We start from the raw sequence: 26,804 nt of genomic DNA, 5'->3' as shown, positions 1-26,804 counted from the left end.
ACTGAGGGTATGCAGCCATTGAGCATATAGGGCAAGTGTCTGAATCCTGAGCTTGCAGTGTGCTTGTATTTCACCTTCAGTCTGTACAGTTGCTTAGGATTCACATCCCTGAAGATGACAGGAGCCTTATGTATTGCTGTATAATTTATTTATCATAGAGTCACAGAATGGCTTGGGTCATCTGATTGTAACTTATGCCACGGGCAGGGACCCCTTCCACTAGAGCAGCTTGCTCCAAGCCCCTGTGTCCAACCTGGCCTTGAACACTGCCAGGGACGGGGCAGCCACAGCTTCTCTGGGCACCCTGGGCCAGGGCCTTACCTGTATAATTATATATATTATCCATTGTAATTATAATTTTATTTTTATTATCTGTCCTGGCCAGGTGTGTTCAGAGGATAAAAGCATAAAACTGATCATCTGTTGATGTTCTGAAGAAGTGGCATGAAAGAGAGGGATAGTTCACACATGGGTGTCTCAGACCAGTAAGATACAGCTTTGGGTTTGAGATACTTGCTGTGGGTTTCTTGGAATCATAAAGACATGGAATGCCAGGATGGAAGGGACCTCAAGGATCATTTGACCTGACTTTTCTGGTCAAAGCATGACCTAGACTTGATGTCCCAGCACCCTGTCAGGCCAGATCTCAATATTCAATGTTGAGGAGTCCACCACTTCCCTGGGGAGATTATTCCCATGTTCTTGTTGGAATTTGTTCTCATTGTGAAAATTTTCCCTCTTGCATCCAGTCAGAATGTCCCAGGAGTAACTTGTGCCCATCACCCCTTGTCTTTCTATGTTCATATCATAGCTGTGATATTTTTTAGGGTCAGATCTGGATCGTGTGCATGGTTTTTTCTCAAATAAAAAAAAAAGGATTAGACAAATAGATGATTTGGATTTTCTGCAAAAAGTGCCCTTTCCTGTGCAGCTCATTGCCTTTTGAATGGGATACTTAGCTGTCTAAGCCAGATATTTGGAATAAAGTAGATGACTCAGTGTTAATCTGCTCTCAAATATCCTTTTGATTCGATTAGGCAAAACAGAAACAGCCCAGCAAACTCTGCATTCTGCATCGTGTGGATCTGTGTGCAATCAGTCTCTTGTGACCTCTGGGGGAGATGTATGGCCTGTGTGATCTGCACAAGGATGTATGGCTGCAGAAATAGATGGATGATGGAGTAATGAATCAAAGCTGTATTTTCAGCACAGTGCAGCCTCAGGGTTGTGTGCATGTTTGGCAATTAAGAGATGTTGGTCTTTACCTCTTCTGTGGTTCCCCTGGGATCCTGGGGGTGCTGAAGGTGGTCCCTGGGGGATCTCTCAGGGAAGTTGCATGGATGATTCAAAGGGATGGTACAGTTGTGTTGGCTGTCATGTGTCTACTGAGAAGGGAAAACCTTCCATAAAAGACAAAGCATGGTGCTTGCCTTTCTGCTGATACCACCTCAGTGGTTCAATTGACAGTGCCTTAACTTTCTGCTGTCTTCGAGGATAGCTGCTTACGCTGGAAGCATAGAATCATAGAATAGTTAGGGTTGGAAAGGACCTTAAGATCATCCAGTTCCAGCCCCCCTGCCATGGTGACAGGGACACTTCACACTAAACCATGCCACCCAAGGCCTGGTCCTCAAAAGTGCTGCTGGTCCTGAGCTGATAGTGCAGCAGGAGCATGGGTATGAGCAGCATGGCTCATCAGCTGTCATTACAGGCAAAATGCTGTGCCTACGGTAGAGCTAATCTGGTTTGAATGGGATAACCAGATCATCCAAGCACTGTAAGGGCATAAGAGAGGGTTATAATGCTTGTTATGTAGCCGGAGTAAGTAAGATGCCCAAAGGCAGTTATGCTAAAGTCAGAGGTGAACCAGGCTCTCTCCTGGTCATTTAACCTTCCTTTCCCTTGGATTGTCAGAGCTACAGCCGCTCTGCTCATGCGTGGCTGCTCATGTTATGCTCTATGAGTAAATATCCTGAGTTATGCACGCATAGCAACTCCTGCATCACATTCCTGTGCAGGCAGCTGCTGTTGGAGCTGCTGATACCCTGGTCTGGCTCCAGTCTGACCACAGAGTAATAATTACCCTCTTGATGGACAAGCCAGGCTATTTTTTGGTACCTTCTCTTCTTCATTTTATAGGTAGTGAGCTAATTCCATGATTTCTGAGTGAACGAGTCCGTGCTTTTCTGTGTGCATCTCCTTGAGCATTATGCTCCTGGTTGTTCATCTCTTTCAGTTAGTACTGTTAGGTTAGGAATGGCACCAGATCCATCCCAGTGGGTTTTACGTGGGAATGATGACTGAACCTTAAAAAGCCTTAAAAAGGCTGTGAAACTTCAAAACTCTGCTGCTTGATTGCTTTTCTGGTGGAAAGAAAACACTATCTATGCTTTGCTTGGCTGCTTATTACAATGCTTAGTGCTCAAGATAAATTTGCCTGGTTCAGAAGGTGTCCTGAGCCTGCTCTTCTCTCTGTGCCAGTGCTCTGCCTGGGAAATGGTTTATAAATGTCTCATTAAAGACCTGTGTGTGCCTCCTTTTCTTTCTTTTTTGTCATGGGATCAGCTCACTGAGAGCAGCTGTCTTCACTTCCGTAACAGCAGCCCCCAAACCACGCTTGTGCTTCGCAGATTCCCACAGCCTGAGAAACCACGGACAACTGTGCACGTATGTGTGTGCTGGGGTTTGCAGACATGGCGGGCTTAGTCGTTCCCAAGCTTTTCCATGCTGCTTTGAAAAGAAAAGACTCCAAGAAGTCAGCTTTGTGCTAGGTTTATAAAGAAGCTGAACATATGGTGTGTCTATAGCTACGCTGCCGAAGACACGGAGCCGCGGGTGAGTGTGCTGGGGATTTGAGGGACGTGGTTACACGGTGCAACATTCAGGCTGCACTCAGGAAAGAAGCTCACTGCAGGCAGGAGCCATCCCTGTAAGTGCATCTCCACCAGTTGGTGTTCTTGCTCTCCGGGCTGTCTCATGGGTGTCCATTGTACTGGGCTACCCCAGGCTGCTTTGTGATGTTTCTTTCTGTCCTTAAGTCTTCTAGTAGTTGTGGTCTGGGCAAGGTAATACAGTTTGGATATGGGGTTGAGGGGATAGGACTTCTTGGATCTTTACAGCTAAGGTCTTGTTTAAATGGAAAATTATATCTTCTAATTCAAATAAGCTGTAGTAAAAAAAGTGCATAATGCTTCCAAGTAGCATTTTCTCTAGTTGAAGTGACTTCATTTACAGAAGGATTTAGCCTGTGTTATTCCATAATACACTAGGGCTTACTTTAGCATAGTCTTAGTTTTTTCAGATGTCTGACTTATTTCTAGAAGCAGGGGTGCTGGGGAGGCAGACATGGGTGCTCTGTCCTTTGTCAAACCTGAAACACCCTTAAAATTGTGGGATTTTGTTTCCATTATTTTCTGGGCAAACTGGGTGCTGCTCCAGAGGTGTGATAGATGGATCAGATCCCAGGTTATTGAATAGCTTATTGAAACATGAACGTTGAGAGAGTATATACTTAGTTTTTAAACTAATAATTACGTAAAACTGAAGACTGTAATCTTGAGATGAATGGCTCCATCCATATGCTGCAAGTTAATTATCCCTCACTGAAAGGAACCTTGTGCATTTTCTACTAGTCACTTGCCTCCCAAGTGCCCTGTGCTGCCAAAACCTATCTGCTTTGCGTATTTTGAATACCATTGTTTATTTGAAAAGCCCAAAATCCTCACTCATAGCAAATACATACCTTTGCTGTTTGTTTCTTTTAAGAATGATACTGGATTTGATCTAGTGTAGCTCCTAAACCCCAGGGTCCTCCATCCCTCCTGTCTCCAGCAGGCACCAAGAAAGCATGTCTCGCCTGTGGCAGAGCAGATTTCGTACCAGCCAGCCTCTTGAATGAGACCTTTATAAGAAGGCTTTTGTTCCCTATGTCTGTTTGAGGTTCAGTGCCCTTCCCAGCTGCCCCTGTGAAGACAAATATCTGCCTCAATGGTATCTCCTTGCATTCAGTGCTGCAACTTTGCAGCAGCTCTCATTTGATTTTGTCTGCTCATTCATAAGTCTCGTTTGCTTTGTTATTTTCCTCTTTTCCTTCCTCCTTCTCGCAGGTTTCTTTCTAGGCCCGTCTCCTTTCTTCGAAGAAGCCAGAGCCAGTGACGCTGAAGTTGCATCAGATCTTAATATCCACGCCTTGGGGGTTATTCCAGGGAACAGTGGGCAATAGATTTCCAGAGTGCCAGATGCAGAGCTTGTCTCCATGCCAGATTACAGCCCCAACTTTCCAGCTTTGAACTTGCAGAGCTCTCAGTTGTTGTTTCCAAGTCAGCCATAAATCTCTTGGGCTGCTTCCTCCCACAGGCATTTGGCTATTGCTTGCAAAGTGTTGCTTTCTCTCACAGTCACCTCTTCCCTCTCTCTGCCTTGTCCTGCAGCTTGAAAGGGCTGTGATAAATCTTGCAGAAAACAGCTGCTTCATTGCTGTGCTGGATAATTTGAATTTGGGTATGGCAGAGTGGGCTGGCTTTCACTGGATTGCCAACAGTGTCGTGTTTATGTAATCTCAGCTGCTTAACAAGCTCCAATCCTTGTGTGGGAACCTGGAAATGACATGTGGTGAGGCCTCACCATCACCAAGTGCTGTGCAGGCAGCAGGCAGCCAGCCAGCCCTTCTCCTGTGGGAGACCCTGTCAGCCTGTGTGGCTGCTGCTGGTGCTGTCTCCCTGCCTGTGGGGTGGCAGCTCCTGGGGGTGCAGTGGGTTGTTCTGCCTGTCTCTTGCCTGGTAGACTGTAATTGATAGGGACTGAGACTTGAGTCTTTGGCAGCAGATGCTCTGGACTGGCCTTCTTTATTCCATTCTCTGTAGGGGAAGCTGTGATCAGCTCTGCTCTCTATCGGGTAATGCATCTCTGTGTTGTGCTTGGGGATGAAATACTATTGCAGACCCAGAGAGGTTTACAGTAATTGCAGTGTAAAAGAACAAACAGAACTAGGAGCTTATAGGTACTTGGTTGTAAAGACAACATGCTACTGTTCTGCACCTCCAGGTCATAGTGGAGGGTGGTGGTCTGTTGCCAACACAAATGCTTGATGCTCTGAGTACAGGCTGCAGGTTGAATGGGGCAGTGTCTGATGTCCCAGCTGAGACCACATCCTCACATCATCACCCGAGCACTGACCTACAGGGCAGTGAGCCAGGCTTCCCTAGTGTCTCTTAGGCTTTACTTAATCCTGTGGCAGTAAAACCATACATTATTCCTTTTAGCAGGCACCCCCCTGTGGCCAGCAGTGTGGTTTCCCAGTGATAAAATCTGTGTGTGCTTCAAATGGGCATTAGGATCCCCTGGTCACAGGGCTGCCCTGAAGCCCTGCCCAGGCTGCGGGGGAGCAGAGCTGGTACCAGTTTTGTGACTAGTTAGTTTGGTTGCAGGGCTGCACATTGACATGCTCACAAGCTGCAAGGCATGCTGTCCCCTCACAAGTTAGTGATATCTATAGCACCACTATAGATCTATCTGTAGCCTGGGCCAGCGAGATGAGGGTGTTGTGCCTTCGGATCTTGTGACACTGACTCTTCTGCCAGGCTTGGTACAGCTTTTCTTGCTGGCTAGTGGATAAGAAACTTGTTGATTGCTGTGGAGAGGGAAAGCAGCCTGGAAGTGGAGAGGCAGTTCTGTGCTGCATGTTGGGCTGTCTTGTCATGTGGTGGGATTTGAGGGTAAAAACTTCTGAGGATTAAATGGAGAGGGACAAGACCTCTCCTAGGGGCACAGTAAAGCTCTTCTGTAAGTATGATGTGTTCTCTCCTTTCTCCCTCCTTTCTGGCACAAGATGTTACTCTGGTGTATCTCTTTTTCTTTCTTTCTTCCTTTCAACCTAGTGTGCTTCCATTTTATCAATTAACTGCCTGTCTCCTGATTCCCATGGCAACACAACAGGCTGCGTTTGTGATTCCTTTGGCAGTTGGGGTGCCTGGCATGTGTCTTGGGAGCAGGAAGATTACAAAAGGGTTCTGCAGGGAGTAGGAAATACATGGGCAACACTCACTAGCTTCTCATGCTAAACTATTTTGCTCTTCCTCTCCCTCCTCCCCTTCAGAAATGAGTTTCCTTTGCCCTTTGTTTCAATTGCCTGGTGATAAGAAATGAGCAACTAAAGTGCTGTGGGAGGCCAGAAGATGTGGAGGGGGTTGAGGGGATGTGGATGGCACTTAGACATAGCACAAGGCAGAGCATCTCATCAGGGATCCTGCAAAGAAGGTTATTCCTGCTGATGCTGCAGAGCAAGTGCTGTGTTCCTCCTGCTTCAGCTTTCAGAGCTTACTTGAAGGGGGACTCTTGCTCCTATACTGTACAAAGCTCTCTTCACCCCTTCCTACAGCAGGCGCTTCTGAGAGCTGGTAGAGTCTGTCCCGTTTGTGGGGGGAGTCCTGCTTCCAGGGATTTTGGACACATGGCTTTCATTGGCACAGTAATGAGAGCCATGTGAACAGGCTGAAGCTTCAGTTAAAACCTTTAATCTCTCCAGCTCTTGGCTGATAGGGATTTGTTTGGCTCCTGAAATATTGGTGCCCTGTCAGTGTGGGGTACCCTGCCACTGTGGACCCCTAAAACTGATGGGACAAGTTTATAAGAGGGGTCCTAAGCACCAGGGCTGCTGTGGCTGTTATGAATGTGTCATGTGGGAGCTTTATGAAGGGAAAATAGAGATCTAGAGTTGGATAAGATGTGCATTTAGCGGATGCTGCGTGTATGACTGATTTATAAGTTGTTGTTCAGCCCTGAAAGCTGTGACCTACAGGAAGACCATTTAAACTGAAAAGAATGAGCTGGCCCATGGACACAATAGGGTTATAAAGTTGGAAAGCCTAAGTGGAAGAGATCCTGGTTTCTGCTTGTTGTGTCTTGGAACCTGGTCCCTGCGAGAGGGAGGCAGGAGCTGCACAGTCCTCTGGCAGGTGAGGTTTGTGTTGGACAGAGCAGCAGAGGGAGATCCTCCTGGACCAAGGGAGGAAAGAGCTTTCCTCTTTGCTGGCTTCCAGGTGAGCTGCTGAGTTGGATGCCTAATAGTCACCTTCAAAGACTTCCTGTGACTTCTTGATCGGCATCAGCAGGTAATAGCAGGGTTGGAGTAGAAGATGATCAGTCTGTATTTTGTTGGTTTTGTTTCTGTTGTGAAACTCTCAACTTTGTATCTGAGATCTGTAGCCTTGCTTTGCTGCCAGAGCATTTCTTGGAACTTGGTGTTTAACTGGGGGTTGTGACCAGAAACAGCAATTCCAAGTGATGCAGGTGTAGACAAGCTCTTTGGATGTTTTAACAACAGGGCCGTAATGAAGGTGAACCTCTGGCAGTGCCTCACTTAAATCCTATTTCTGAATAGTTCACCTCATGCTAAAGAATAATAATCCTTCTGACTGAGCTGCTCTGCTCTAGAGCCTGCAATTAGATGGTTTCCCTGAGGTGTTACAATTACTGTAGTTGCAGCCCTGCCTGTCAGACTGACACCTAAAGGCAATGGAGGCCATAAAGTCCCACTAAAATTTTGGCTTTTTGGGGAACACAATGTTACACCAAAAGCCTAATGAACTTTCTTTTCTTCTTTATTCTGATTCAAGTCAGTGTTTGAAGGTGTTTGCTCTCACAGTGAAGTGTGTGAGTCTAGACATGGTTTTAAATCCTGCTGCGTTGTTTGTTCAGCCTTGGGCAGCCTTCCTGTCTTTCTCTGCTTGAGCTTCACTGCTGAAGGGTTTGCTTACCTAAGCCACATTGCAGAGGTGTTGTGGGCGCTAATGTAACCTGTATCTTGATCCTTAACTAACAGCTGTAATAAGGACTTGTACTGAAATCAGGCTCCAGTAGGACTAGAAGACCAGCTTTGATCTTGTGTAAATACAGATGCAGAGCCCCCCAGTTTCTGTGCTTATAGTGTGGTAGAGTTGAGTTTGGCTGTTGTGCTTGGCATGTTGCACACGTGTGTCACAAGCATACCGGCAACATGAGATCTGTGTGTTGCGGCACTTTGCCGAGCATGGAACGAGGATGGAAGTTGTGTTTCTAATTTATTCTCATAATCATGGAAGGAGAGAGGTACATATCACAGATGCTGTTGGTGATAAACCCCTGTATCCATCTCTGGTTATTAAAGTTTCTTTAATGTAACTTGCAGGTTTCTAATCTGGCTTCTTTACTGTCTTGTGCTATTAAGAACTGACATGGAAATGGTGGTCTTATTTTCTGCTTATGGTTGTTCTTATGGTACATGTGGATAGAACCCTGTTTCCTCCCTATCTCTTCTTATTTCAAGTCTTTTGTAAAGATCAAAAGCTCTAAGCATCCTTATAGGTTTTGGTTTTTGCTTTTTAAGGTGGAACCAGTTATTGGATGTAATGATTTCCCTCTACTGGACCTCATGTTCTCATACTGTCTTTTACACAACTGAGAGCAACACAGGCTTCAATGTCAGGTATTTGCCAAAAAAATAAGTTAATGTGAGGTTGAGGAAACTTTCAGAGTAGGGCCCAAAGGCCAAGAGAAGGTTGCTCCAATAGGGCACAAACAAACTGGTGCAACTGTGCCACAGAGATTTGTCAAGAGCATTGACTCTGGAGCCTAATGAGAACCAAAGGATTAATTGCTCTTGGTGCTGGTTCAGCAGAAACTGTAGGTTCTTTATGCTAGCGCTGAAGTATTGGTGCTCTTTTCTTTTCCTGACATTAGACCTTTAGCAAAGCTTTGAGGTGTCTTGGTTTGAGAGTTTTTCTATTCTTCAGGCTTTCTAGAAGCTGAACCTTATCTTTCAGGCCCATTACTTCTGAAGGAGCTGTAGAAATGATGCAGTGATGGCTGAGTCTGAAGAGCTTTCACAGTTCATTTCAGACAAGCACTTGAGTCTGGCTTGTCTCTGCAGCTCTGAGACTTTCTCTGTCAGCCTTCTTCAGTAGGAAAGAAAAATCTCTTCCTGGGTGGGCTTTAGGATATTCTGATTGGTGGCTCCCAGAAATTTCAGCTTGAAGTTTGACTAAAGAGCCCAAGTCACTTTCATTGAGCACAGGATGTATGGGACCAAGTCTTGTGCACACACCCCCTGCACCAGCTGGGGACCTCGGTGCTACCAAGAGCTGAGGATGAATGAAGGTCCATGGTATATGACTTGATGAATCTTTATGTTTCAAGCTTAATTCTGCAATCTCTTGTGTGGTTTCTTTTAGGGCTTTACTTAACCTCCCCCTTTAACCTTCAGAGGGTTTTAATGGAGTCCATATGCCCTTGTCTTTCGTTCCCTGGGGCCTAGGCTGAAATCCCAGTTTGTGATAGTTTAACAGTGGGGTCTACATGAGTTGGGTCCCACTGTCTTGTTTGCTTGGGTTTTCTTTGTTCCACTTCAGACACCCGTCATGTACTTAAGGGCCTCCTTGTGTATTACAATGAGTTTGGCCAATCAGGGGGGTGCTGAAGAGCGAGTGGGACAGTGAATATCCAGCATCACCTGCAGTTTTCCCTCTCTCAGTTTAGGGGAAGCATTTCTGGAGGTCTGGCTTCAACTTGATGGGCTGATGCTGGAATAAGTGCTCTTTACTGTGGGTTTTATTGAGTTCGGTGCATGGTGTGTCAGCCCTGGCAGGCTGTGCGTGCAGGGGTGTGTAGATGCTTCCTGTTTAGAGAGATGCTGTTTATATTGAACATACCCCAGGTGTCTGCTCACTGCTGGGTTCTGCTCCAGCAAAGGGCATAACAGCAGCTGGGGAAACTGAGTAGATTGCAAAGGCAGCTGCGTGGTCCCACAGGAGCTCTTAGTGCCCTTGGTGGGACTCTAAATGCTCAGCCTGTTTGCCTGTATCCAAACACATGGAGGAGTTGTAGCACCAGGTACTCAAATATCAATGCCTCATACTTTTCTTGTTTTTCTTATTTATTATTTTTTGGATAAATGGATGACTTTGGCATCTTTCTTCAAAGCAGCAGTTCTTGGTCTCCTTTTGGTCCTGAAGTGTTTAGCACCACTCCTGTCCTTTTGAACTTGTTCACACTAGTACTGCCATGCAAAATAGCCTTCGGAGTTGTGGTGGGACTGAGGCATTGTAAAGGGGATGAAGGCATGGAGTGGGCTCTTTGTGTGCAGAAACTGGGCAGCAGATGAAGATTCCTGTGCAGATTGCTTTCCTGCTGAGGAAGATGTGTAAGTAACGGGGTCACTCAGGTTTTAGCCTTCACTCAGTGTTAACCTGCAACCTAAGTTGTTGTCCCAGATGTTTCCTTTCTGTAAATGCCCTTTCCTGGTGTTTTGGCTGCCTTTTAGGATTTTCTCCTCATACCAGAACCTCTTTTCCCTTGATTCACAGGCTCACCTTTACACAAGCAGGGTACCACCTCCACCACCAGCGCCGAGAAGTCGGGTTCAAAGGTTGCCGAGGTGGGCGATGATTTCCTGGGAGACTTTGTGGTGGGCGAACGCGTCTGGGTAAATGGAGTGAAGCCAGGTGTGATCCAGTATCTTGGGGAGACACAATTTGCTCCGGGCCAGTGGGCAGGGGTTGTTCTGGATGACCCGGTGGGTAAGAATGACGGCTCTGTCGGTGGAGTGCGGTACTTTGAATGCCAGCCGCTGCAGGGGATCTTTACGCGACCGTCCAAGCTGACGCGGCAGCCGGTGGCCGAGGGCTCAGGGAGCGACGGCCCCTCTGTGGACTCCTTGACGGCTCAGAACTTGTCGCTGCACTCGGGGACAGCCACGCCACCTCTCTCCAGTCGCGTCATCCCCCTGCGGGAGAGCGTCCTCAACAGCGCCATGAAGACGGGCAATGAGTCTGGATCTAACCTCTCGGACAGTGGATCTGTGAAAAAAGGGGAGAAGGACTTACGGCTTGGAGATCGCGTGCTGGTGAGTTGACTGTGGGGTCCCCCTAGAAAGGCAAAGATCAAGGATTTGCCCCCTCCCAAAGTGTACCTGGTCAGGTTCAGGACAAGACTAAAGGAGGACAACCGGTGATGAGGTGTGGGACAGAGCATGGCCTTGGAAGGGGGATGCCTGGACCAAGCAGGCTTTGAACTTCAGCATTGGATGGGGCTTGGAGCAACCTGGTCTAGTGGAAGGTGTCCCTGCCCATGACAGAGGGCTGGAACTAGATGAGCTTTAAGGTCCTTTCCAACCCAAACCATTCTGTGATTCCATGATTCACTGTTATTTGGGATGCTGTGTCTTCTGGACACGTCTCTTTCGCATGATGCAAGAGAACTGGTCCAGTAGAATAAGTGCTCTGGAATAAGTCCTGAGCAGTAGAATGAGGTCAGAGAGAAGGCAACTCAGATGTGAGAGGAAAATAGAAGAAAAATCATTGATGATTATTTAGATACTCTCCATAATGGTGTGTATTGGGGCTTTGGAGTAATTTGCAATATAGTGTCTTGTTGCATGTGGTTGTACATACTCTGCTGGTAACTTCCCTTTTGGTGCTTCAGTTTTATATGTTGGATATGAAGCTAATTCCTTTCCTGTACAGAAAGGAACTTGCAATTGTTTTTATATAAAGGCAGAACTTTGGGAGAGATCACTGTACTGATGGATTGGTTCCCCATATCTGATTGCTGCTGCTGTTTTCATTATCTAGAAGAGAGTGCCTGATGACTATAAGCCAAAATAACACGCTTAGTACAAGTGTGGCTTACTGGAAGTTTGCCATCAGGCTTAGAATCATTTGTGTCCTAGCAAAGGAATAGTGCTTTTGGTGGAGGTGGAGAAGGAAAAGGAAGCTAACAAAGCATGGAAACTGAAAGCATGAGTTTTGTTCTGCAGCTCTGGAAGAGTTTAATTTTGTTTAGTGTGTATGATACATACTGCCATATTGGAAGAGCCAAGCATTTGAGCACAGATCTGTTGCGATATCCCCAGTAATATCCCTGGATCCAGAAGATGAAGGTGACTGACCAGCTGCGATGATGGGTTGGCAGAGGGTTAGTCTTTGTACATCCTGGGCCATCTGGCTCACATTTAAATCGGCTATGTTTCCTTTTTGGGGCACTGGGTTCCAATACCAATGGTGGTAGCAGGGAAGTGTAGACAGACTTGCCATCTGGTTAATAACTGGGTTTGGTAGAACTTGGCTGCACAGCTGATGTGAGTCAGGAGCGTGTGCAGAGGGCTGTCAGAGGCAATCTCAGTGTCCTTTGTGGTCTCAGAGTGGGGTCTTTTTGGCTGTGCTCTTTCTCAACCAGCCAGGCAATGGAGTAGTGTTCTCCAGGCTTCAGGTTTAGCCCTTCTGTTCTCCTGGGGCATGGTCTATCCACTTAATACTCTGCTTACCTCAGTGGGGCCCACCCAGACTGAGAGTTCAGCATACTCAGGCAATACAAACAGTGTCTCTCCCCTTAGCTTCTGTTGAGTTGTTCTGGGGAGTTTTAGGGGTAATTTTGTTGGGATTTTGTTTGTTTGTAATGTGGGTGCATCCTTAAAAGCCTGCCCTCCCAGCCTGCTGATTTATCCACCCCAGATGTTATAAGATAAAATTTGTGCTATCATTTGTTAGTGTAATAAATGGCTCCAAGAGCAAATCTGGAATGAGCTCAGCATCTCACTGTCAGCAGGACTGCTCAGCTTACATTGGGAATTGTTTGCATGCATTAGTAGAGGTCCAGGAGAAGACCAGATAATGAATGACAAGAAGAAGAAATAATTTTGCTGTTAAGTTCAGTAACATGTGCTTGGCTTGGCAGATGGCTTCTGTCAGTAATGGAGATGTCAGCTAACAATGTTTGGTGCTTGAATACATACACAATAATTCTGGATTAACCTGAGTTGCCTCAAATACCCTGAGTAAATCTTTGCTCTTTTCCTCTATGGATCAGTATAGGTTTAGTTATCTTTGTTACTCTGTGTTTTTATGAAAGATTATCTTTTTATTTGAGAATGGCTTTTAGGCAGATGGGATCCAGCAAAAGCTTTTCAAGTGAGGGAGGACACGTGTGTTCTGTAACTGCTCAGTGGATGGAGCACAAGGTTGCAGGGGTCCCTTCCAGGTCTGTGAGGCTGCTCTGCATTGTACTCATTCCCTGCTGGTGGTTTTATTTAACTTCACTCAAGTCCACTGTAGCTTGAAGACATTTTTGCTTTTCAGTGAGTTTGTTCTGAGACCCTGCTTGGCACTAGCAGTTGCAAAAAGTGACTTTTGGCTTTCCATTAGAAGCTTTCAATTAGAAAAAGTAGATAATATTTGCTTTTGGCACTTTCTAACTCAGATTTTCTCCCAGAGATGCAGAAACTTCATAAAGAGATAAAACCCCCACTCTAGTATTGTAGAACACATCTCTTGAAGTCAGGCAAGTGAATGTGGAACAATTAACCTTTGCTTTAGTAAGAATGGAGCTTCCCAAAGTAAGTTAATTGCTGGAGTGCTGCAGTTAATGTGAGGCTGGCTTGTTGCCTTTCTCCAGGGAAAGAAGGGATGGAAACAGAGTGATGGAGCAGTTGAGCATTTTCTGCTGGGGAGGAATCTCTGCTGTGTTGTTTTGGGGGTTTTTTGCCTAACAAAATGTATTTTACATGCTTTGGGGAGGCTTTCTCAGCAGATGAACACATTCCACCCTAGATGTGATTGCTTTCTTAAGGTGGGAAGGAAGTGGCTGTTCTCTGTATGTCAGTATAAATAAATAATAATAATAACAATCTAATATAGGTATTCTGGCCTTCAGCCTTCATTCTCCTAACTGGGACTGCACTTTTCAGTGCTGAAATGTAGTCATAAACAAGACTCTTAAAGAGCCAGGTTATATCCCAGTGGCTGATTGACTCTTACTGGGGGGGTTGCCCCAAATACCCTTCAGATGCATTCCAGTTGTGTGATTTTGCTGCAACTTGTAGGTGGCAAAGGTAGAACAGATGCTGGAAGAGCAGCAGCAGCTCTAGTGGGGAGATTCCAATGGAGTTATGCTGAATGGCAGCACTGCTGTGGCAGGCTGACTGGGCTGGTGAAAACAGACTCTGGGCTCCCTCCTGAGTGTGTGATTTGAATCACTTTCTCCTCTCTATGCTGCAAAGTCTCTTTGCCTGTTGTGTGTTGCAGCCTCTGGCTCTTGGCAAGTGAAAATTCTCATGAATAAAGCACTCATGTTCTTCACCATTGCCCCTGCCCCTACTCTGCCAGCCTGAAGCTGCAGAAAGCCTTTAACCACCTGAGTGAAAACTCCTTGCCATTAGAAGCTCCCTGGTGAGGAGAATTGCAGCCTGAGCCCTTCTTCTTGAGCAGAGACAGCTACTTGTGGTGCTGCCACCAGCTTGCTGTGAGCTATTTCAGTGCCTGAGTCTGAAGCCTTGCTGCTGTGAAGGCGTATGAATGAGGTGTTATGAAGGAAAGATTCGTGCTTTTTATCAGAGCTTCCTGGGGTCTTAGAGGAGCAGCAGTGCTCCTGTATGGGCTTTACAGGTGAACAATCACAAGACAATTTCCTTATTGCAAACCAGGCAGTAAGAAGAGACAGATCCTGTTCTAGTAGTAATATCAGGGAAGATGTTTTCAGTATTTCATTGCCTGCTTTCAGCTCACTGTGTCATGACTGGGTTGTGTAACAGAACAGCAAAGCCCAAGACCTTGCTTGGGAGCATGAGAATGATGGAGCTCTGTCCCTAAGGAGGTTCGTGACAGGCAGTGGGAATTGCAGTCTTACAGTTGTTTGCAGGATTTGAGAGACAAGGAAACTTCTAGATCTTCTAGTCCAAGCTCTTTCCTTGCTGTCTAAGATAGCTGCCCCTCCATGGTGTGAAATACAGTGTGACTGGTGTTGTCACAGACCCAAGTGTTCCCTGTCACTGCAGTGAAACTAAGGGAAAATAAAGAGCTCAAAGCAACCACCCTTCCCTGCTGCCACATTAACCCTTGGAGGCTTCTTGTGCACTCACACACTCTCCTAACCATTCATTTAAGTTGATGCATTGGCCAGTCCATGTCTTCTGTATGCATTATATGTCATTAAATAGGAGTTATAAGTGGCCTGTGGTGGAGCAAATGGTGTTATTACCGTGGGTGGACTTTGTGTCAGGCTCGGGAGGGGATGCTTTAATTCTAGGCTTTCCTCTTACTCCACATCCCTGGGACATTATTTTCTCCGTGGTGCCTGAAAGATAAATGTGCAGAAATGTCTTGCATCAGCAATGCTGTCAGACTCATCCCTGTGCAATGCTGACTCGGGCTGTGGGGATGCAAAAAGATGAGTGGTTCCATTAAAAGAAACTATAAAAATTCCTGTAACTTCACATAGGGAGGGCTGTCCTGTAATTCCTGGCTGCATCTTTCTGCCTCTACCCTAAAAGCTTCTCTCTCTTCATCTGAAAAGCCTGTTCTGGCGTTCAGAGATGACATGGTGAGTATCTGGTTGGATGAAATTGCTGATGGCCACCTGAAGTAAGTTGTATTTACAGACAAACCTGACCACAAGCCAGATCTTCACCTTACCACCAGCTTGCTGAATGCTGTTCCTGACTATCAGATGGGACACAGGAAGTGGTATGCATTTCCATATGTATGCACATTAACCCCTTGTGTGTATAGATCATTATTTCATGTGATCTGTAATGGCTGGACCCACACCTGCTGCAAAAAACACCCTCTGACAAATCAAGTCTCCTACAGTAATCTGCCATTGGTACTTGGAAGAGCAAGAGTGGTGGGAAAACGCAGCTTCTACCTCTCTCAGCTTGTGTAGAAACAGGTTCCTTATCTGGGTAGATGAGTGTGTGTGTGAGAGAGAGAAATACCTCTTTTTCCCCAAAGGGAAAGGATGGCTGTTTGACTTTACACACTGGATACAGCCTGCAGTGACAGCTCAAGAGCAAGCAGCACTTGTCCAGTAAAGGTGAGCTTTAATTTCTTGCTAGTATCATCCAGCAACAGTGTTGAGTAAGCTTATGTGCTGCACATTAAAACTAGTTGAAGATCCAAGGAGTAAAGAAAGGTGTCCTATGTCTGCCCTTTCCCCCTGTCCTTTTCCTTTCTCCTCCCACATGCAAGCAGTAGGAGAGTTTCACTGCTGACTCCTGGACCACGCGTGTCATGATGGGAAGCAGTCCCTATTGGCCTGAATGACACATTGCATTGCCCACAAGCCCTGGGTTGAAGACAGCTCTTAAGAGGTTCTTGCTGAGAGCAAGAGGCTGCTGTGGGGTGAGCAGGGAGGACATAAGGGGAAAAAAGCAAGCGCAGGCTGGAGGGAGTCTGACTTGCAACAGCCACATTGAGATATGGCCTGGTGCTAATTTGGTAAATTGTTTCAGTGATATATTAGCAGCTTTGATGAAGGCAGTGTCTGGAAGGATCAGCATCACTGTCTGTCCGTTGCTGGGATATTGGTCTGGATGCAGTTTTGTCATTTTGATGAGAAGACTATAGTAAATCATGATGTCAGTGATACTGTAGTTAGCAGGGAAGGCATGTGGATGTCCTTCAATGAGTGTGTATTGCTTTTCTGGCTCACCAGTTGGGATACAAACCTGTTAAATGTTCCTGGCTTCATTTTGTTGTGAAGGTCAAGGCCAAGACTGTCAGTTCAGATGAGATTGGGATGATGGTCTTGAGTCAAAGGTGTGAGAAGGGCATTGGATTGCTGAGGCAGAGAACTTCAGTCTGGACCTGAACTGTCCAGGAGCTGTGAGGCTGCTTGAATCTGGCTGGAGAAGGCGGATCACTATGAGCTTGTTTGAAGTTAATCATAAGTGATTTACCTGAAACGGAGAAGCTGTGATAGGGGGTTGGAACTGGATGAGCTTTAAGGCCCCTTCCAACCCAAACCAGTTTGGGATGTATGAAAAAGACAGGTTGTCCTGTCCACTTTCTTTGCTTTACTCTGAGCACTTGGCAAGTTGCAGCTGTGATTGTGGCTCTGATTAATGCGGCAGGCTGAGACGTGCAGACATGTTTTCCATGTCTCAGGCTGGCACTGATGCTGATGTCAGGCTGAGATGCTCATAGGATGGAAATCCTCTGGTCTCTAGTGTGATGCTGCTGAGTCTTGTTAGTGCAGCAGGAGCCATCCGCCTGGGCTGTCTTTCATACTCAGATTGTGGAGCATGGCATCAAAACTAGGCATGGGCAGAAGGGGTGGCTGTGTGCTACCAGTTGTGCTGTGCAATTGCTAGCCTCCCTGCCTTTCACAAGCTGCCTTTTATCCTCCTTCCAAGGTGATACCTCTAATTTATTGAGGAGTCTGATAGAAACAAACTCTTATGTTTTGATTGGACCATTCTGTGCGCTGATACAACCTGCCAGCTGGCTTCTCCCAAAGCACGTTATTAACTTTAGCAGCATTAGAGGATTATCAAGGCTGAATAAACCTGCATGTCTGAGCTGGATGAATTTTCTAGGCTCTCCATCCAGAAGAGTTTTTGTGTGCCTGCCAAAAGATGGGGAGCTCAACAAGAGGGTCGAGTGCTGGCATGTGAGTGTGACAGCCTGATATTGGCTTCTGACTGTACTGCCAACGCTAGCAGGCTGTTGAAGAGCAGATGTGGCCTTTCTGGCTTTGGGAGAAGGTAATGCTGTGTAGTGAGGGTGTATTATGTAGAAAAGATGGTAGTAATTAATGCTTGAAAGAGAAAATAAACCACATTGCTCTGGAAGCTGAGGATTTCATGGCTGTCTGGGGGAGTGTTAGAGCTGATCTGTGCTTAGCATCTTCACTGATATATGGCTTTTGAGTAGGAACATGACCTGCTCTCTTACTGTGCAGATTTAGTGTTGGTCTGATTAGGGCATGTGTGTATTAAATTAATAGGGCTAGTTCTTTTCTCTGCTGTTTGGAAACAGCCTTCTCAAGATAGTAATATCTATGGGGCTGTAACTGAGTGGTCCTGTTGGTTTTGTGGATGGAGGAGTGTGGCTCTCGTAGATGCCCCAGAACAGCATGGTAGGAGTCCTGCTGATAGAGGGAGCTCCTCAGGTTTTAAAGGTGTTTATGTGAGGGTCTGTGGGGTTGGGATCCTGTGGCTTGGTGAAGGAATTGTGGCTCAATGCCTGTAATGAAAACTCCATGAAAGAAACTGGAAGGAGCTTACCTGCAATGGTGAGTTCCTATGAATGAAGCTAAGATCAATTACACTTATATTGAATTCAGCTTGCGGCTAAAGAAATGTATGAGAAAGGCATTAAATCGTTGCATTAAGAGACTAAATCTGTATAAACTCAAATCAAAAGGGGGATTGCTGTTTGCCTGTGAGTGATCAAGAATTTCAGTGGAACTGCTGAAATCTGTCACTTGCCAAGAACCTATTACTGAAATTGAATCATCTTTTCCACCTGGACACAGTGTAGGACCAGAAAGCTTTTCTTGTGATGCTTTTCCTCCTTCCTATAGCAAAGAGAACAACATCAACAAAGCTTTTTCCACAAGCAGCCCTTTGAATCCCTAGTGAGAGAAATCACAGCAGACTTACTGGAGCTGTGTGCTGCAGTGCAGCCTCCAGGGCTGGAGGTGGGACCCAGACATCAGAGCTGTGTTCTCTGGCCCATTCAGGTGCAGTTATTTTCAGGCTGGGAAAACTTTCTCCTTTGCATTAGCAATTTTCAGAATATTTAGGGATTTGGAATTGGTAAATTTGTAACATCACTGCCCTGGAATACACATCACTGGAGGTTTCTGCACTGTTTTCTGTAGGAGAACATTACCCTGATACGTGTTTCTGTAAAATTTAACGTTAAGGAAATTAATAACTGGAAGTCATTCAAGATAAGGCTGCAAATATAATTTTAAACTCATTTTTAAAGCTTTCTTCCTTGAACCTAGGTTTTAGCAGAGATAGGCTAAAAAAGGTTTAAATCATATCTGGTATACTTACAAGTATGAACCTTTGGAGCCACACTTGTACTTTTCCATCTTTCTTTTCTCAGCACAAGTATCTAAGTAGAAGCTTCTAGTGCAAAGGTAGAGGCAGCTGCTGCTCAGTGCCTTGTGCTCTCATGGCAGTGATCAGAACACAGCTTCATATATTCCTGTCTTACGCTCTCCTAGCGTTTACTCAGCACACTGAAAGCTTTACGTGTACATACAGGAGCAAAAGGTGTGATTTATTCTTATTTCTCCATGAAGGGGAAAAAAATTGTGCTAGCAGAAGCCTGCAGTGCGATGAGACCCTTCCCCATTAGTGCTGTGAACTGATGGAGGATGTGTAGGTAAAACCAGGGGGTTTCTGTATGAAACACTTCTATTTTGAGAGGTTTGCTGGAAGGGCTGTCACTGTGTCCTAGCAAACCCTGTGTGGGGATAAGCTGAAGAGTGATAAGTGCTTTCCTTGCTTAGCTTGTCCCTTTTGATGTCCTGTCCCAGTATTGCTCAGAACAGCCAGCTGAAAAAGCACAGGCCTGAAACTATCAGTGCAGCACTTGGTTCTTTACAGAAGGCAGGTATAAGCTGTGCTTGGAGGGCTTTAAACTCCTCATGGCCTCACAAGTAGCTCTGTGCAATTGGAATATGCACCTTGAAATCTGTTTTCATTGTATTTGTTCTGACATCCTCTGAGCAGGCAGGTCCAAAAGTGGGTGTTTGTGAACTTGCGTGTAGTTAATTGGAGAGACATCTTCAGTGCTAGAAGAGCTTGATGAGAAAACTGTCTGTTCTGGTTTCATTAGGTCTCAACCAGAAAATACTGATGGCTTTTCCTCCTGCACATAACAGCCCCAGCATCAGTCCCCCCATGGCAGTGTCAGTGCTGCTGTCTCTAACCCATGTCATCTTATCTCCAACAGGTTGGTGGAACGAAGACAGGAGTTGTACGCTACGTGGGAGAGACAGACTTTGCCAAAGGAGAGTGGTGTGGAGTGGAGCTGGATGAGCCCCTGGGCAAGAACGATGGGGCGGTTGCTGGTACAAGGTACTGTGTGTGCTCTCAAACCCATCCCAGGGTGATGGTGGCCAAATGTCATTTGGACCTGTTAAGAGCAGTTGTGTTTGGTTGAACACTGTGGGTTGTGAGGAAGAGTTGAATTTTGAGTCTTTCAAGCTTTGGAATAGCTTTGCAGATTCAGTGGAAACCTCATCACTGGAGCATTTTGAAGCAGGATCAGATAACATCTGTGAAGTAACCTGAGTGGCTTCAGGAAATGAGAGAGAGTAGGGAGAAAAGGTAACTTGTGGTAGGATGCAGGTTTTGCTAGAAATTGATTCTGTGGCTGCATTAGCTCTGCTTTCTACACACACTCTCTTTATAAAATTTCTTCTTGCACTATATCTGTAGTTTACCCTGTCAGAGCTATAGAAGATAAAGACTTGACTCTCTCTTTATTCCTCAGCTTCATGATTTTTCTTCCATTCTTTCTGGGGCCAGGGTTCCAGAGATCCAAAGGAATAACTGATGGTTGCTGCCTGTCCTTGTGGCAGTTCTGCAGTGTGGCAGCTGTCTGCTGGTTGATCTGACCACCTCTGACTCCACTGGCACCTCCCCTATATTCTTTTCCAATAAAGTCCTTGTTAGTATCTATAAAACTAGACAGGGACATCTCACAGCCTTGCTGGGAAGCTGTTTCTGTTCATTTGGAAGCTTGGTAAAAGAATGGCCCCCAGCCTCGGATCCTTAAGCTTGGGAATGTTCAAGTCCCAAGTTTTATACAGCAGCGCTTTGACCCTGCCTCAAATACAGGTAGAAATGGTTCTGTGTCCTTTGGAAGTTCCTTTAGTGGGAAATATTGTTGATTTCTTGAGACTTCTGAAGGGAATCTTGCATTAGAGGTGAGATTTAACTTTGAATCTGAGGAGCAGAGAGTTCTTCCCTTGTTTGATCTCAGGTTCTATATAAAGGTCTCTTGTGTTGGGTCAGGCTTTTCTTTTTTCCAGCAGCCATGTGGTTTGATTTAAAATGAAAGAAATGCTGCTCTGTTCAATGTCAGGCCAAGAAAGCAGTAAATGATTGGCAGCAGATGGCTGAGTTCCAGTCTATTCTCAGAAGAATAGAACTGGGATGGTAGAGAGCAAGTCATGGAGTGAATCCAAGTCTCTTTCTTTATCATACACTACAAATGATCTCTAAGCTTAATCTTCAGGGTGCTCAGAAGTGATTTATTATCTCTGTGCATGTGGAAGGTGTGGAAGGCAGATGTGAATGTAAGGGTGCTCTCTCTGCCTCTCATCCTCACACCTCTGTTGCTCTGGTTTGCAAATCCAGTTTTTGGAAGTCATCTGTCTTATGAAGCTGCTACATCTTGGCTAAGGTTGTTACAGTATGTGCCCTGTCTACAAGCCTTCTCCTTGCTTTTACACTTTATCAAGAGCAGGAAAAATTGAGCTCCACAGCAGGGATCAGGAGTGAATTAAGAGGTTTGGATTAAACAGGGGAGATTGAGGGAAATCTAACTTTGCAGATCTTGGAGCAATACTGGATGCTATCAATACAGCAGTGGTACGTGTGGACTCTCCAGCTGAAGGGTGCTCTGTTCGCCAAGGATCTGGCTGCAGGTTTGCAGCATTGTCCCTGCTTGTCCTTTGATCCTTCATCCAACCTTCTGATTTTCTTATAGCACATCCCAATTTCAACAGCAGTGTTTTGGAGGAGAAGCTGACATAATAAAAGTGACTTCTTTGTTACATGCAGGAACCCCTCAGTCAGTCTTCCCTTATGTCTGCCACAGGATTCCTGACACTGCCCTGAGCTTGTCCTGCCAGAATCAGCCTGGGCAGGGACCCTCCAGTTCTCTGAAGCCTCTCTGCTTTGGTGGCTGTTGCCATCTAGTGAGCGTCCTTGGCCAGGTCACCTGCTGCTGCAGAAGCAGTCTGCTGCTGCAGGAGAGTTGGGTCCAGAGAACTGGTTCTGAGGCAGTGGAGGCTGCTCTGCTGCCTGCACTGGAGATTAGAGAGGTGCTGGTGTGGATTTTTGGTTTCTCGTCCGCAAAACCAAGCAAGTTCTGCTTGTTCCTCTCTAGTACATTAACCTTTACCTGCTTATTCTACTGTTCTTCCTTCTCTGACTCTGCTCCTATGGGAGCCTGTGCCCACTAAACTGCTCATACCTTTGCTTTCACATAGTCTGAAACAGGTCAGCCTTGGACACTGAAGATGTTTTTATCAATTGCAAAACTCTTTGTGCTGTTTCCCACCTGCAGATTCTATTGGCATCACACCACCACTTTTCTTCCCTGTTTCTTTCTTTGCAATGTGAGTATAAAGCTCCTTAGCACTCAGTGAGAGCAGCTGTTGGTTTTCAGGCAGGCACTGCCAAGTGTTCTGGATCTAATTCTTGCTTCTGAACTATAAAAGTTAACTGCAACCACTTCCAGTCTGGACGTAGTGGTGCAAGTTTGGACTTGTTAAGAGCTGTCAGGGGACTTCCGAGGGATTTAGCCTTTGGCACTGTTGTACAGCCACAAGTACCAGCCTATGCTGAAACCAAAGAGACCTGTGGAAGGGACTGCACCATGCTGTTGGTCTGCCTGTGCCTACTGCAGTTTGAGAACACGGCGCTGAGCAGGGCTTTGGTTGGGTTTGCAAGAGATCAGACTGATCTTCTTCCTTGGGTCTCTGCTCTGCAGCTAGGTCAGCCTGTGGTATGGCTGGTTTTCCATCCCCAAGGGCCTGTGTTGGCAGCAGGCACAGAGGAAGAAGTGATTTTTGGATTGTAGGGTTTGGGGTTTTTTTTGTAAAGATTGTTATAGGAAGAATTTGGCTTGAGCAGATGTTTGCAAATGAATCACTTTTTCATCTGGCTGGAGATCAGGCTGCTCTCTGGCCTCCCAGGCACACAGAGGTCTGCCTGTGACACAGCCATGTGGCTGCCAGCACTTCAAAATAAAAGGGGGTTGGGGAAACAGCTGCTCACATCTGGAAAGGACTTGTATTAGCAAAGCTGGGTTTGTCGCTTACTCATTAGGACCTGGTTTTTATGTTAGCATAGGACAGACTATAGCCCAGTATTTAGTCCTAGCCTAGCTATGAAGCTAGTGAGAAATAATTCCTAAAGGAGACAGGTTTCTGTGTTGGCTACTCCCTTGAAAGAAGGGGATGTCAGGCCTGAAGGTGATCTGGTTTCATTTGCTGCAGTGCAGCTGGCCAGCAACAAGTGAACCCTGGCTCGAGCCAGTCAGCCCAAGCTCTGAAGGGGTTTCCAATGTTTGACACTGTGGGTTTCGGCTAATTTGTTTTCTGAAATAGGGCTCTGGAGAGACATAATCATTGGGCTCACTGCAATTGTGCAAGAGCTTGCACTGTAATTATCTGATCCTCCCTTTTGGATGCTTCTCTCTAAGTTTGTTTGCGTAGGAACCAGGTCCTCTCTCTACTAACCAGAGGAGATGGCGCACATTGGAGATTGCTGTAATGATATCTTTAGATTCAAAGTTAAGAGCTACCCTTTTCTGTTTGGGGAGGAAAGATTTTTACCCTGTAGGACACTCGCACAGAGCTGTGTGATTCAGAGCTCTCTGACATGTTTTACTATGTGACTTTCTGCAAAACAGGGTAGAGAACACACTCCGGTTTTGGGCAGAAGGTGAGTGCATGTGCTCTCACTGTGTTTATGTACTGGGATCTTTGTGCTATTCAGGCTAACAGATGGGTCTTTCCTTGCATCTCATCGAAGTGCACAGCAACTAGTGCGTGGCAGTTATATTGGGTTTCCCTGCTTAAGCACCACAAGCGAAAACACAGAGATAGCTACTACTCTAAGTGGCAGGAAAAGAGAATAATCCAACCACTTGCACAGAGGAAGCAATATCACAGCAAAACACCAAGAGATTAGCTGAGGACTGAGGTTGTATGTTGCTTAGAAATGCTGTTCTGTAAGGCTTGGGTGAGTTGGATGTTCTACCACTTCTGACTTGCTGCATTTCCTGTATTGCAGGTATTTTCAGTGCCCTCCCAAGTTTGGCCTCTTTGCTCCTATCCACAAGGTGATCCGGATCGGTTTCCCATCAACCAGCCCTGCCAAGGCAAAGAAGAGCAAACGAATGGCCATGGGAGTGTCTGCCTTAACCCACAGCCCCAGCAGCTCCTCCATCAGCTCTGTCAGCTCCGTGGCATCATCTGTTGGTGGCAGGCCCAGCCGCAGCGGGCTGGTAAGTGGCTCTTTCTGCAGATCATACAGCCTCGATCCACTTCTTCTGTGACCCAGCTCTACAAAGTGGGAGGCTTGGGGTTCTGTTTCAGCAGCTACAGTGGGTCAGCTGCTCTTTTACTGTCAATGAGATGGAGAGTGGAGTGTGGAGTACTGTTGCCCACCTTACAAACAGGACTCCGTCCATGGACACAAGTTATGACAGACACAGAGCAAGTGGGATCATTGCAAATAGCAGTTCAGGCTCTTTAATGGGAGGAATCTCAGCTCCCCTGTCAAGGCAGGTTTTATACAGGATCCCTGCAGACAAATGCCATTGCTTGTTGTCCGACATGGTTGTGTAGCAGTGTACTGCTGTATAAAACAGCTATGCAAAAGCTCGTGCAATGACTTGCTCTGGAAGGGTGACACTGTCTTGGATCACATGCCTTGTACTTTGGCAAGTACTCAAGCAGGCAAACACCAGAGTAGGAAGCAGTATTAAGAGCTGACTGCGGTAGTGTGTGCTGCATAGCACCTGCAGTCATCTTGGCTGGGGACAAGGTGCAGTATCCAAGGGAGTAGATCTAAGTAGCGCATACCAGTCTCCAGCTGAGAGCAGTCTACGCAGCTGAGCTCACTGTTTGAGACTGCACCAGTGCAGGTCATCAATAAAATATACTTAAGAAGGCAGATGATCCAATAATACCTTTTTCTGATCCACTTCCCACCCCACGTCCTGCCCTCTTCTGCAGTGCAGAAGAGCTATTGAGCTTGTAAGCAATGCCTGGATGTTTTACGGACATAACCTTACCTGTAGGGTCCAGAGGTGGAACTGAAGCTTTGTACAATGTAATAAAGGATCTGTAGGTGAGCTACATTCCAGATTTAACAGTGACCTCAAGCTATTCCATCCTGAGAAGGACATAGCTTTACCTCTGTCTCTTTTTAACTTGTTTTCCAGCTGACAGAGACCTCTTCTCGATATGCCCGAAAAATCTCTGGCACCACAGCTCTCCAGGAGGCACTGAAGGAGAAGCAGCAGCACATTGAACAGCTACTGGCAGAGCGTGACCTGGAGCGGGCTGAGGTTGCCAAAGCCACCAGCCACATCTGCGAGGTAGAGAAAGAGATTGCCATCATGAAGGCCCAACATGAGCAGGTAGGAGGTGATGTGCTTTATCACTAGCACTCAAATATCTGGCATCCTCTGAAAGTTTTAGGTAACATTATCCCTGTATAGCTTCCTGATGTGAAACCTGGGCTTTGAATTTCTGCTTCTTAAGTGGTGACAGCTTCCTGTGTGGTGGGTTGAGCTGAGGCTTATTCTCTGCTCCTGCCAGCATCACATGGGCTCTATCTGCCCCAAGCCAGGAGCAAAAAAGGTCTGTGCCAGAAAAAAGACAGCAGGTATTGATCCACCAGACACAAACTGTATTTGAATGCTGAAATGCAAGTAGAAGGCAAACTTGTTGCCCTTAGTCACCCAATCTGGCTGTGGCTGTGACTGCATTGCAGTATTTTCTTGATGTTATCAGACACTGCTGAGAGCATCAATTCAGTTACATGCCACTGCTTTCCTACTAGAGAGGAGGTCTTTATCACATTAATAAAGTCAAAAGACCTATAAGGAAAACAGGCTGATCATGTGACGGGTTTTTTGCACAAACATTTGTACAAATGATACTTTATGCACTTAAATGCTTAGAGGAGTTATATTTGTTCTTTGTCAAGATGTGGCTATTCAATGATTGCTGTCATGCCTACCTGTCAGAAATGCAGGAGAGACTGGCAAATCAACCTCAGGCTGACATCATCTTCATGTGTAGTATTTTCCAGTAGTTACCAGTAACAAATGAACTAATGCAACCCTGAAATGTGTCTCTTGCTTCATGCCCAGGGCTGAATTGCACCTGGTAACCTCAGAATGGATTTTTCACAACTATTGAGTCTTCAAGTTCTCAACTCTTAATCGGAGCTGGATTCTCCAAAGGGTTCAAGTCAGAGAGGCACTGATGCATGGATCAAATTTACAGCTGCTGAGGATTGCTCAATTTTTTCCTTTTTGATCCCTATGTAATGGGCTCTTTGGAAAATCTGCCTTCTTACCATAGCATCCTCTGAAACAGATCATCAAACCCTTCTCTTCTCTTGTTCTGACCCTTTCTTAAACAACTCTATACTTAAAACTTGTAACTCTTGTGGCTTGGGCTCTCTTTTTGCTGCAGTACATCACGGAGGCAGAAGGAAACCTGCAGCGAGCACGAACCCTGGTGGATGTGATGCAGAAGGAGAAGATTGAACTGTTGAACCAGCTGGAAGAGGAGAAGAGGTAAAACAGGAGTGAATGGGTGTGTCACGAGGGAGATAAGGCTCTTGCCCAAGAACATCATTCATTGGATCTAAGGAGAAGAAAGTGACTGGGAAAGTCATCTTTGGATGTCTTTCAGTACTTGAGATAATGTTGCTTCACCCTCCTAGCCACTGTGGTCTACACTGTGTGTGGGGAAGGGTTGTACTGCTTCAGGTAGTGGGAGGTTTAGAACAGTTTTGCTGCAGTTGCACGTCTGATACGAGTCTTGTCTAGGATTGAGCTTCCAGTACTGTGGCTGCCCCCGTTTTCTGACAAACTGCTGCTGATCACAACCAAAGGGTGAAATATTTCTGATTAGTCTTGTACCTCGCTATGTTGTATAGCTCTGAGAGAAAACTCAATGCTGTATTAGCTCGTGGGGTTGTAGTGAGCTAACTTTTGTGATGTGAGCAGTCTCAGGTTGCTTGAATATGCTCAGCTAAACCTAATACCCCACTATTA

General features: G+C 46.0%; 1 protein-coding gene across 1 annotated transcript in view; it reads left to right on the top strand.

Annotated features, from left to right (window-relative positions):
- CLIP2 (CAP-Gly domain containing linker protein 2) overlaps positions 1-26,804 on the top strand; it is a 54,064-nt gene that overhangs the window by 10,277 nt on the left and 16,983 nt on the right. The window contains exons 2-6 of the mRNA XM_080630104.1: positions 10,338-10,876; positions 19,719-19,843; positions 23,798-24,011; positions 24,954-25,151; positions 26,218-26,321. Of these exons, the coding sequence (XP_080486230.1) occupies positions 10,338-10,876; positions 19,719-19,843; positions 23,798-24,011; positions 24,954-25,151; positions 26,218-26,321 (1,180 nt within the window). The remainder of the gene's footprint in view (positions 1-10,337; positions 10,877-19,718; positions 19,844-23,797; positions 24,012-24,953; positions 25,152-26,217; positions 26,322-26,804) is intronic.

Source organism: Psittacula echo (assembly GCF_963264785.1).
Source record: "Psittacula echo genome assembly, chromosome: 15".
In the NCBI taxonomy this organism is placed as follows: Eukaryota; Metazoa; Chordata; class Aves; order Psittaciformes; family Psittacidae; genus Psittacula; species Psittacula echo.
Note: the sequence above shows the minus strand (reverse complement) of the source record. Positions and strands in the feature narration are given on the sequence as shown.